The 13,099-nt window shown below is 36.1% G+C and overlaps 2 protein-coding genes across 3 annotated transcripts in view; one reads left to right on the forward strand and one right to left on the reverse strand.

Moving 5' to 3' along the window:
• Positions 1 to 952, reverse strand: part of LOC306844144 (BTB/POZ domain-containing protein 7-like) — a 59,516-nt gene extending 58,564 nt beyond the window's left edge. Inside the window, exon 1 of one of the 2 annotated variants that reach the window (XM_079376085.1) lies at positions 520 to 946. The gene's annotated coding sequence lies outside the window, so the exon portion shown is untranslated. Of the gene's footprint in view, positions 1 to 519 lie in introns of both variants that reach the window. The other variant, XM_079376086.1, reaches the window with a different exon arrangement.
• Positions 953 to 2,560: 1,608 nt separating this feature from the next.
• Positions 2,561 to 3,337, forward strand: LOC306844146 (cytochrome c oxidase subunit 8A, mitochondrial-like; the record flags this gene model as incomplete). Its single annotated transcript, XM_079376088.1, has 2 exons — positions 2,561 to 2,680; positions 3,227 to 3,337. 2 exons carry the CDS (start codon positions 2,561 to 2,563, stop codon positions 3,335 to 3,337), a joined length of 231 nt encoding a protein of 76 aa, XP_079232214.1.
• Between the last annotated feature and the right edge of the window lie 9,762 nt (positions 3,338 to 13,099).

Below are 13,099 nucleotides of genomic sequence, written 5' to 3' on the forward strand. Positions count from 1 at the left end.
GGTGGCTACTGACATTTCCAAATGAACGTGCGTGCTTATTCCTAGGACGAATCTTCCTCTTTATTAAACGATGTGTCCGCATACATCAAAGCATTACATCTGTAATAACTGCACACTACGCATACTCAGCTAGCCTAGCTTTATGTGCATTTAGCATTCAGGTGGCTCTTAACTGCTCCTTTGGGTGAAAAAGTTACCAAAATGCGGCGTATCTAGTTGTTTCAACCTCTTTGTGCAATAAACTAAATAACTTACGTGATGTTAATGTTTTCTTTTGGTTTAGCATGCAAGCTAACCGTAATAACTAAGCTTTGCTTACTAGTTCTACGTGGAAGAGTGAAATAGGTTACTATTTGAAGTTTATCCGGTTATAATAACCAACATTATGGATAAATATTCAAAGGCTGTTGTGGTTTTAATACACAAGGCACAACTATAAATGTAGCTAATTCAGCAGCTCGCCATGGCAGATTAGCAAGCAAAGCAAAAAAAGGAGAAAAAAAATGCCTTCAACCCTACCTGAGTCAAGTTTACTCCTCTCTTCTTGCTCATAAAACGAGCCAAAATCCAAGCCAGCGACTCCTGATATTTGCTTAGCCGAGCAAATTCTCTCGCACTTTTCTTTCGTAGAGTGTTATTGAGTAAAAAAAAGCCTCTGCGCGTCCCGGGTTCACACACACACATACACACATACAAACAGATATGTGAAGCGCTAGCAGGCTGCTAGTACTTTTACGTTACACCATCCGTCCTACATTAGTCGCTTTTAACGCCTCGTTCAACAACAAAACAGCTCAAATAGAGTCTGTGCTCTACGCTTTCAGTTTTCCGTGAGCAAATATTACATGTAGTGTTGTATCCTCCTCTTATTCAGTAAAACAATGAAGGGAGGGCTAAGCGTCAGGATTTGGTTAGCAATGTCGCTACGCCATCTATCTGCTCGAGCTCGGATGAGGCATAGAGCAAAAAGGTCCAATCAGTCTTCTGTGTAGGTTGGACCTATAGGCCAAATGTAATGAAGAAATGCGTTTAAGCCTTAACTACTCGCTTTAACATATAAAATTTGCGGTCAGTAAATTTTTTTGAACAGAAATAACTAAAATACGTAAATTAATAAAAAAAAGAAATACATTTATATTGGTACAAAAGAGTCATAGTACAAATAAATTAATATACAATTTAAAATCTAAATAATTTTAACAGCGTTTTTATTATAACACTTAACACCTTATAATAATGATATATGTATATAGAATATATATAATTTTATCATTCTTAATATTTTAAGAATATAATTATGTCATAATTCTTAGTATAATATAATATAATTGCTTCTTTCTTTTGTCATCAGGCTTTTCCCATAGGAGGGCGACAACACCACATTATTGAACTGTTGTCCACTAGGTGGCCTACAATTTCTCATAAATCTTTATGACGTCATTAATAATCTATGCATATCTGGATGAAGTTGATTTATAAAATAATAAAATGACTTAATTTAATTTCAATAACTTCACATAGGCTACACCCATCACTATCACCAACAAAGGCTGGTGGGGGTTTATGCTTTGAAATAAAGCACAAAAAAACTGCAGTATCTTAGTTTCAGGATGATTTTGTCCTACTTTCATATTTAGTGGTGTTCAAAAATATCCTCAGGTAATATATCTTCTTTCCACCAAAGATATCAAAACAGCACAATAACAGGACACACAAAGATTTACTCACACCCAGTACATAAACCAAACAATGAATAGGGTGTATCCACTGTGGACACACTGTGGAAGTGTTGAATGGCAAGCGGTGTTCTAACATGAAAGACCAGCCTCTGTAATGTGATCACCAAACATGAATGAAGCGCAGTACCACAGGCCATACTTGACAGCTGACAGACCACACAGCCAGCTGCACCATTTTCTGCACTTTTATCTCCCTTTAATCTGCTCCTCTAATCAGATCTCTTGTAATTTGTATCTCTTTGTACTGGACTCAGCCCTGAACGCATACTAAGCAGAGAGCCAGGTGTTTCTTAGCTACCTGTGTTGCTGTGAACTCATGTGCTGTCAAACAACGTCTGCAAAGCAGGTGTACATCAAACAAGACATTAATCACAGAAGAAAACAAAGTTACGATCTGTGAGACTATTACATTATGAGCCAAAATGAGCTTTGCTTGTCCATCAACTGTAAGTTCAAAATCTTAACAATTTTATAGATTAGCGGTCCAACATGAGATGATGTAAATCGAAATAACACTGAATCTAAGACAATATGATGTTATATTCTGCTGTTTCATTAAGATCTTGTCAAAAGGAGCAGTGAGAAAAGTTGATATACTGGGTGGGTGGGTGGTCGAACTGTCTAGGCCCCTCCCAAAGAGTGGGCTGGTTTTGGTAGATAAAGTCTATAATATGACAGGATACATCTATTTTCTCTTCAGCAGTCCTGAGGCAGGAAACCTAGGGCACCCAGTGAACATCCCCTCTTTCCTTCTCCCTTAGCCTCTCTCTCACTCTCAGACACATCCAGACTTAGTGGTGCTGACCCATACAGCTGGTGGGATGCTGACCTTTCTGAGGGGAGCTGTGCAGCTGGTGACTGTCTGCAGGGCGAGGGATATTGTCCAGAAACGCAACTCCAGCATCTACAGTAAACCACCCAAAAGCAAGATTGGACCTGGGGTGAGTGAAAAAATTACAAAATCCTAAAAGGTTGCAAAGATTCATGGGATCAGCCTTAAGATAGTTTAACTGAGGTCAGTGGAGATAATGGGATTCACTTGGATGACTCCTTGTATCGAATAACATAATCATTGTGGTTAGACAAGAACAGAATAACAATGTCAAATCAAGCAAACCATCCAAACATCATATTGGTTCACACAGTTAGTAGTATAAATGTACTCATTTTAATATAACTGTTCAAAGATTTGGGGTCAGTATGATTTTCGTCTCTTCATTGAAATCGATTCTTTTATTCAGCAAGGATGCATTAAACTGATCAAAAGTGTCAGTAAAGACATTTATAATTTTATAAAAGATTTCTGTTTAAAATAAATGCTGTTATTTTGAACTCGCTATTTACGAAAAAAAAAAAAAAGGATTGTGGTTTCCACAAAAAAGTGTTTTAAATGTAATAATATTTTACATATTACTGCTATTGAATTAAATAGCAGTGCAAATTTTGTAAGTAATTAAAGCTCTTAAATTTCATATGTGTGTCCGCAGCAAAGTTTTTTCATCATGTCTGTGTTTGCTGTTGCAATCCTGGCCCCCGCCGGGTGGATTCTGCACCACATCCCAGAATATCGTCAGAGAGCCAAACCTCCACCATCTTGAAGAACGCACACCTCCGTCACGGTCAATTTACCGGGTGTCGTGTACCACTGACAGACCTGGCTGCCTCTAAAGCATTATTCACCTCCAGTGTTTAGATCTTTAAAACATGAGCAACATCACAAGTAATAAAATAATAATAATAACAACAATAAAGTGTATAATAAAATAATAAAACTATCCAATAATACAATTGTCCAATTTGGAGGGAGAAATTGGCCCCATTTGAATCTAATAAGAACTTGAATTCCTTGTTGGTGTTTAATTCCTTAGGACTGTGGCCCTTATTACATGCATGACTGTATGCTTTCTCCTGTAATAAAGTTTCTTTTTACACCATCTGTTTTTGGTTGATAACTTTGTGTTTTCACTGTGCTAATTGTTCTGGCCTTGGGGGCACTGCTTAGAGATATACATAGTAATCAGATTTCTTGAGAAAAATCAATTCAATATTGTCTCATAAGTTGAAGCAGAGACTGAATAAGAAAGCATATTGATGCAACCAATTCATAGGTGAAGGTTATTAGAAGGCCAGTGGGCAAATTTTGCCATGACACCAGGGTTAAACCATTACCCTGGGATTTTTCATGACCACAAAGTGTAAGAACTTCGGTTGAACATTTCATCTGAGGCACAGTGCCTTTTTAGAGTATAGTATCCTATGCAGTGACTGTTCTGGGTCCACTGGGATTCAAACGGATCACAGGGTGAGCACCCCCTGCTGGGCTAAACAACACCAGCAGCTACCCTTAGTTTATCCAGGAGTCTCTCATGCAGGTATCGATTCAGCTCTCTTTAGATTCAGGAGAGTTGCAAGGTGATAGCTGCTGGCTAAATGGCAAGCTACCACCCACACTGAGTATCTCAAAAGGTCTGTATACTTGAGGAAACTACACAGAACACTGATGTCCTTGATAACATCCAAAACACAAACATGATACGGTCAATGTTTGTCCATGAGTGTTTCAGTCCTCCTTGGAGCAAAGGAAACCCTATTACATGACAGGCTAAGGTCATTGCGGTCAAAAATATTTGTTGTAATAATGAAGCTGTTCACATGTACACTTTGTAACCCCCCCCCCCCCCCCCCCAAAAAAAAAACTTTTGAAGTGCCCATGAAAAGAGATTCAATCCAATTCAATATTGTTTACATTTAATTTCAGCATTTAATAATACATTATTAAAATCAAAAATTGTCTTTGTTAATAGTATTTAATGGACCTGAGCTAACATGAACAGTTGAATTTTGATTAACTAACATTAACAAAAAAATAATAAATACTATAACAAATGTATTGCTCTGTCAGTGTTCATTAATACATTAACTAATGGGACCTTATTCTACAGTGTTACCCAAATATGTGTTTAATTTATTTTGTTTACTCATGCCTTCTAAGGGGAATATTAATCTGCATTTCATATATTTAGATGAGCAAGATTTTTTTTTTCAGCAAACTGGATATAAATAAAATGCCCTGTATCTTCTCTTTGTTATTTTCAACATTTTTCAGCATAGTAGCATGGGCTTGGAGATCTAGACATGAGACTCAAGTAGTCCCTAAAATGAGATGCTAAGTGTTATTGGGACAATCGGATACATTCATTTTCCAAAGACTGCAGAGAGTGACCCTGGTCTCAAGCACTTTAGAATCCCCATTGTTTGTTTATTTTTCCAGAACAGCATGAATGTTGAGATTCAGCCTCATTGTGGTAACATGCATTTATTTCTGTTCTAACATTGTTTTAATAAGTTTCCTTAAATCTTCATAAAGGAAACAAGATGCATTCCTAGTCTTAAGAAATGTATAATAAAATAACCTGAACATCTGGTCCGTTTTGCTGTTATATTATCATTGATCCCCATCATTTTAAAATCATAACCCTGTGCCATAGAACTGGAAATGAACAAACTAAACTATAGTGATGCTTTTACATTTAATATCACCATGACAGCAGAAAGCTATTGTTGCAATAGTATATATTTTCCTTAATTTATTAACCGAGTACTTATGCAGCAAAACACTCTTTATTGCTGTTTTACTGTTTAAGAAGAAATCAAATGCTAGCATGTAAACGGTACTCTCATATGTCTACTATAGCATTGTCTGATTGATTCTCCCTAACTGATTCATCTTAAACAGTCCTTTCTCTCATGCGTGTGCAACCCTGGAAAGTCTGATTTATTCTAGTGAATCGGTTCCTGATAAAAGGTCCTGTCTCCCACACGTAGCAATAGAAAGTCTAATTCATTCTAGTGAATCGGTTCATCCTAAATGGCCAGTTCTCTCACATTGCTTTGAAAAGTCTGGTTCATTTGATGATTCATTTAAATGAGTGGATTGACAAAATGATTCACCAATTCAATGTTTTTGTTGTGGTATAAGCACAGACCTGTTCAAGTTTGATACTGTTACACTAATTGTTGTTAAATGAGCAAAAATAACTTACTACGTAGCAATTATGAAAATATTACCTCCTTAATTCGATGTGTTTATTGTCAGTATCTTGTAATGCAGCTAACTACTTTTTCAAAGCAGCAGCTTGACTGTAGTTTAACTACTTCAATGATTAGCTTGTAGCTTTCTGCATGAATTTTAGTGAATCCCCTGGGACAAATTCAATAGTGCGTCACTCATCCCAGTGTCTCCAGTTTTTTTTTAAATCCAGTATAGTGAAACTCAAAACGACCCACAGTGAAATGGAACAAGCAGACCCCCCAAGTACTGTGAGACCTGCAGCTAATTGTTCCAGAAAAATGAAATGGTTATTTTGTTAGGCTCTGTTGATTATGGAAAGTCAAGCAGAGATTTATTATCATTATCAAAAGCAGATTATCCATCGTTAACCCATTGTTTCCTGTTGCTTTTCAGATAGTGTACAAATATCGTGACAAGTGATGCTATATATAATTAATTTTAGAAAGATTTAATAATGTGCACCTGATCTGTATACTGAAAATAAAACAGATTTATGCTCCTTCCCTTTCTGGCATGCTGCAGCTGATCTCTCAAAGATTAACATGTAAATAGCGGCAATACTGTCTCTAGAGCAAACATTGTTTCCTGATATTCCCACAACTTGGGACAGAATGTTCTTTCCCTCCTGCTCACAGCTAAATAAGACTGTGCTTCAGCATACAGTATCTGTTTAATAAATAAGAATTATGAGGGAAAGGACTGGATTTATTTGATATTTGTGCATTCATGCATTACAAAACATGAAATGAGTTCAAGCATTTAAGTGATTAGGTTTAAATGTTACCACAGAGCTTAAACACTCACAGTGCCATAAGGCGAGGATAAGCAAGATAGAAGATACGTGACCACAGTCGTGTGTGTGTGTGTGTGTGTGTGTACAGTATGTGTGCATGATAAATAAGTGAGCTCTGGGTGAATTGGTCTCTGGGGTTGTGTGTGAGTTTGTATCTGTTTGCTATAAGGATGTACACACAGTTAAGGTGTCAAAAGGCTCATGCTTTCCCACACTGTGGGAAATTTAAATTTAATTTAATTTTCAAGTTTATTATTTTTTTTGTTTATGCCTTGGCGAGACCCTTTTCTTGTCTATATATTGTACTATGTTGAAAACAACAACATTTTAAAATGATTTGAAATGACATAAACACCTAACAAGCTGGAGCAGTATTTATGAGCAGAAAAAGATTGAAAAAAAAATAGTAAGTAAAATTAATGTATTAATGCAAAAAATAATTTTGGCAGTGTTCCCTTAAAAACTGGATTGCATAATTTCAGATCAGACGAGGTCTACGATCAATCAGTTCCAAAAAGAACTACAAAACCTAAGCTAACGGAGAGAAAACAAAGAAGATTGAATTGAGTTTTTGGTAATAATATAGCATAATGAGAAATTCATAAACACATTTTTGTAGGCTGGTTATTTTTGAACAGGAACACCAGAAGTGTAACAAGGTGGGAAAAAATCTCAAAGAAGAAGAAAAAACAATCTCTCTCTATTTATTTATTTATTTTAGATAAGTTGTTATAACCTGTGAGAGCAAGGTCAGTATGTTTATGTCCAATGCTATAACAACAGGAAAATGAAAATCTCTCCTGGGTCAAAATGACTGGAACACAACACAAGGTTAAGTATACTGAAAACTTAAGTGCACTGATTTAGTGCTCTCTTGTGGTGTAACACTGGTACTGAATGAAACTATGCACACAAAAGTAAGATTTTATAGTAAATCTGCAGCTACATTTTTAATATAAAAATATTAAAAACATGTTAATATAAACATTAAAATATATAAATCAATGTTTATGTATTTTAAGAAACATAAATTCAGTAACATCCAATGGCTGTTTTATAAGAATCCTTTAAGATGACAGCAAATAAATAAGTAAATAAATAAATATAATAACATTTAAAAGGGTACTAAACTAGTCTTTTTCTTTGTACTAACTTAATTCTTACTCAGGCTAAAACTAGGAAGTGTAAGCTAGAATGCAATGAAATGAAAAAAAAGGGTTTCAAAAATTCATAAAATAATATTTAAAAAATATCTTGTCTCTAGATTAGATTACAATTTTTATTTTTTTTAAAAGGCAGCGCTGTTTTTTTAAACACTGTGTCCAGTCACGGCAGTATTAAAAAAAAAAGAACACAGCGAGACCCTTAGCCCTAAATGAACCACATTCCACATTTAGGGAATTCCCCAAACAAGTCACTATCACATCTGAGTGGCAGATTATTAATAGCACAGAGGGCACAGAATAAATAGGATGTAACCCTGTCCAACCCAGAACACAGTGCCATCAGACCGTAGTCTAAGTGCCCCGTCTTAATACAGCCCCTCTAAATTTAGACAGATGAATAATGCATCAAACCGTTCTTACTGTAGGCCTCTACTTTCAAAATAAAACCTAAAAATAGTCATCTAAAAGTTTCATAAATATAGACACAAATCTAAGATATGACCAGTATGAAAATAAGTGAGGACAGGGTATTTTTTAAACACAATGACCTCCTTTTGTGTTATTCTCATCTTGTCTTCTTCTGCGCATTACATACTTTTGTTTCTTATAATTTAGTGTCAGCATGAAGACTTACAAGGAGAAAAAAAATCATTGCTGACACTGCATTGCCATTATCACAGCTTCACAAGAGAGATAAATGCTATTATCAAGACTGAACTCATTGCTTGGTTCGCTAAAGGCTGTACGTAGCTTTGTGATATGAAAAAGATGACAAATCAAATCTATTCAAAGAGGCTTCGAGTCATCTGTTCTTTATGTTGGAAATGTTAAACAGCCTCGGTGGTCAACATAAATCAGCATAAAGACAGCAAAAGGGGCAAAGTATGATATTTTAAGGGTACACAGATCATAGCATTTGAGAGATGACTTGGTGTTTCAATGCCCCCTGCAGATGGAGCCTTTGTGTAAAAGACAGCAGCCATTTCTCTAACTTGTTCAAGGCTTAACCACAGTCTTACTACAGGATGGTGTGTTATTTTTGGATCAACAGCTTTTGTTTGGCAATTACCTTCTGCTTAATGAGAACATCTGTTAAAGAGCACCTATTTTGCCAGAGCTGCACTTATGCAGTGACCCTGTGACTTGCAGAAACAAAACTATTGTCCTATTTCTGAGAATGAATTAAGAAAAAAAAAATGCTTAGATTGTGATTCTTTAATTGTGGCTCTTTGATTCTGTAATTCATTTAATATTCACTGATATTCAGACGAACGACTGAGTGTGACACTGCTTTTGTACATCAGTTGAATACACCAATTTAGACACAATACTATAATGTATTTTTGCTACACAAATGAAAGCAAAGTCCAAAACAATGTTAAAAAAGAGCAACATTACAGAAGAGCAACATAGTCATGAAATAGTGGCGTTTCATCCCTGAATGAATCCATTTTTGAAAGAATCAATAAATTATTCAAGGATTCACTTGAATAATTTTAGGAAAGAATCAGTTGAGGGAATAATTCAAGGACTCACTCACAATGAGTCTCGTTCATAAATTAACAAGTGCAATATTTCAGGATGTGGCCATTTGTAGTGGTGACCAAAACAATAGTAGACATTTTCAAGTGCACTCATTCAGCCACATAATTATGGTGGCCCAGTAGTGCACAACACAAACGAAATCTCCACAACACAATGAAATCACCACAAAACAATGCACAGGACTAATTTCATTGTGTTGTGGCTTGTTTCTGTTGTGTTGTACTAAGTTAATTTTGCTGTGGCTTGTTTCTATTGTGTTGTGCTAATTTCATTGTGTTGCAGCTTGTTTCTGTTGTGTTGTGCTAATTTCATTGTGTTGCAGCTTGTTTCTGTTGTGTTGTGCTAATTTCATTGTGTTGTGGCTTGTTTCTGTTGTGTTGTGCTAATTTCATTGTGTTGCAGCTTGTTTCTGTTGTGTTGTGCTAATTTCATTGTGTTGTGGCTTGTTTCTGTTGTGTTGTGCTAATTTCATTGTGTTGCAGCTTGTTTCTGTTGTGTTGTGCTAATTTCATTGTGTTGTGGCTTGTTTCTGTTGTGTTGTGCTAATTTCATTGTGTTGCAGCTTGTTTCTGTTGTGTTGTGCTAATTTCATTGTGTTGTGGCTTGTTTCTGTTGTGTTGTGCTAATTTCATTGTGTTGCGGCTTGTTTCTGTTGTGTTGTGCTAATTTCATTGTGTTGCAGCTTGTTTCTGTTGTGTTGTGCTAATTTCATTGTGTTGCAGCTTGTTTCTGTTGTGTTGTGCTAATTTCATTGTGTTGCAGCTTGTTTCTGTTGTGTTGTGCTAATTTCATTGTGTTGCAGCTTGTTTCTGTTGTGTTGTGCTAATTTCATTGTGTTGTGGCTTGTTTCTGTTGTGTTGTGCTAATTTCATTGTGTTGTGGCTTGTTTCTATTGTGTTGTGCTAATTTCATTGTGTTGCAGCTTGTTTCTGTTGTGTTGTGCTAATTTCATTGTGTTGTGGCTTGTTTCTGTTGTGTTGTACTAATTTCATTGTGTTGCAGCTTGTTTCTGTTGTGTTGTGCTAATTTCATTGTGTTGCAGCTTGTTTCTGTTGTGTTGTGCTAATTTCATTGTGTTGTGGCTTGTTTCTGTTGTGTTGTGCTAATTTCATTGTGTTGTGGCTTGTTTCTGTTGTGTTGTGCTAATTTCATTGTGTTGCAGCTTGTTTCTGTTGTGTTGTGCTAATTTCATTGTGTTGTGGCTTGTTTCTGTTGTGTTGTGCTAATTTCATTGTGTTGTGGCTTGTTTCTGTTGTGTTGTGCTAATTTCATTGTGTTGTGGCTTGTTTCTGTTGTGTTGTACTAAGTTAATTGTGTTGTGGCTTGTTTCTATTGTGTTGTGCTAATTTCATTGTGTTGCAGCTTGTTTCTGTTGTGTTGTGCTAATTTCATTGTGTTGTGGCTTGTTTCTGTTGTGTTGTACTAAGTTAATTTTGTTGTGGCTTGTTTCTATTGTGTTGTGCTAATTTCATTGGGTTGTGGCTTGTTTCCGTTGTGTTGCAGCTTGTTTCTATTCTCTTCCGGCTTGTTTCCATTGTGTTGTGCTAATTTCTTTGTATTGTGGATGATTTTGTTGTGTTGTGCACTACCGGGCCACCGTACATAATGCACCTCAATAGTGAGTATACAACCAATGTACACACAACAGCTACTAGAGAACAGAATATGCATTGTGCTGAATGAATTCCCTTGCAGCACTTCTGGCACACTTAATTCATTTACTCATTCAGTGGACTTTTTAATTAAGTAATGTATGGATTAGTAAGTGTGGGTTACGGTTTCCAATACAGCAAGTATTTTTTATTTTATTTTTTAATGAATTGGTTGATTGAATGATTCATGGATTCACTCAAAAAGACAAGAATAGCTTGTTGTAATCCTTCTTAATCATTTGCTAATTTAAATTTGAATTTGAAGACTGGAAGTAACAGTTGTATAATGCTGTGCTGCTGATGGGCATACATTCAAAAAGCATTCATGTGTGCAATCACGTTGGGTACATTACATTTCAAGGCTGAGTTCAGTCAATGGCTCTGCCTAACTGGGGTGCTATAGACTGAATCAAAATGACAAACGAGGAATGAAAACTCAGCTTAATTAGATCAAAGACAGCTGGGGATTTTATGCATTTGCAATTTTTACTGTTCGGAAATGTCAGATTTCTGCATGCATAAGTAACTATGAAAAGGCTGAATAGGTGAAAGCCGAGTAGTGGCTGCATTGTTGAATTAGAAGAAAGCCTGACAGAATCCACTTATCGTGTTGGAAACAGAAGATCATCTGATACTTATCTCAGTTGTAGCCTTTTATTGTTAAATTGTAGACAATCTATACGTGTAGGTGTATATTTCATAATTTCAACCATTTCAAGACATTTGAAACCCCCATATATTATGTGTGTGTGTATTTTAAAGTGTAGTATTTCAACCTCATTTATGTGCAGCATCTGCTGGTGACAGTACTTGAGATGATCAGTGATCTAGTGAGATGTCTCGATGGTGAGTGAGACCAGAAAAATGCATGACTAGGACAAAGTGCCCTTCATGTTAGAAGAGGAACTGACTCCTACCATTATGGTTTGGGATTGATTCAGTTAGACTGGATAAAATCTGTGGTCAGATTACACATTACTATTTAATTAGCCTGTCAGCATTTTACCAACATGTTCGCTTATTTGTAAAAATCAATTAGCTTCGTAATCAAACTATTTTCGAAGGATTCTAGGCTTAGCTGCATCTCATTAACTCAAGCTCTGATTTTTTTGCAAAAACATTAAGCCTCACTGTCCAAGATTTAATGTGTCCATGCTGTGGCAAGTATAATAGCAAGTATGTAAACCTCTGGGCTGGCAAGCACCATTCTAGACCACCATGTGATTGATGCAAAGATCTGCAGTGGCATCTGCCAGACATCAGCACTGCTCTGAGTCATTGTTGACCTGTAGAATATTTTTTTAGAGATGCTGCAAAATTACTGTATTATTTTGGATATGTTTAATTTCTTTAATTGATCAAGAACACATTCAATTGTTCAAATGCGACAGTAAAACAATAGAAAATGTAAGCAAATATATTTATAAAATTAGAAAAAGATTTGTATGTCAAATAAATGCTGTTCTTTCGAACCTCCTATTTATCAAAGAATCCTGAGTTTTCAACATTGATAATAATAACAAATGTTACCAAATCAGTATATTAGAATGATTATTGATGGTTCATGTGACACTAAAGAATGGCTGCTGAAAATTCAGCTTTGCGATCACAGGAAATAAGAAAATATTGTATGTTTCCCCCCACCCAAATCAAATAAATGCAGTCAGGGTGAACATAAGAGACTTCCTTCAAAAACATTTCAAAATCTTACAAACCCCAAACTAGGAAAGATGCACAGTGGACAAGAGTTAATGCTGAAAGTGGTGACCCCCCTCCGGAGGACACTGCATGATTCATGCCCCGTTATCCACAACCAACTGTGCCGCTGTGATGAGGCAAATCAGTCACATAATTTACCCTGCCAGATGCACCTGGCAGCAGAAACCCACTCACTGTCCGCTGTACGGACCACAATCACGAGTTCTCTCTGTCCTCCCCAGGCTTCCCAACTCCTCTCACAGCTGGGTCTGAGTTCTCAGAAACCATTAAATTATGACTCTCGGAAAAGGTGTTTTGCTGACATTTAAAATAATTTCTTTCATCTAGTAAAAAATCATTGATACTAACTGATAACTGTGCAGTGAAAGCAAGCCTTGGACCAAATGATGCAAGACTAGAACATAGTTGCATTT

The sequence above is a fragment of the Barbus barbus genome (assembly GCF_936440315.1).
Source record: "Barbus barbus genome assembly, chromosome: 24".
Taxonomy (NCBI): domain Eukaryota; kingdom Metazoa; phylum Chordata; class Actinopteri; order Cypriniformes; family Cyprinidae; genus Barbus; species Barbus barbus.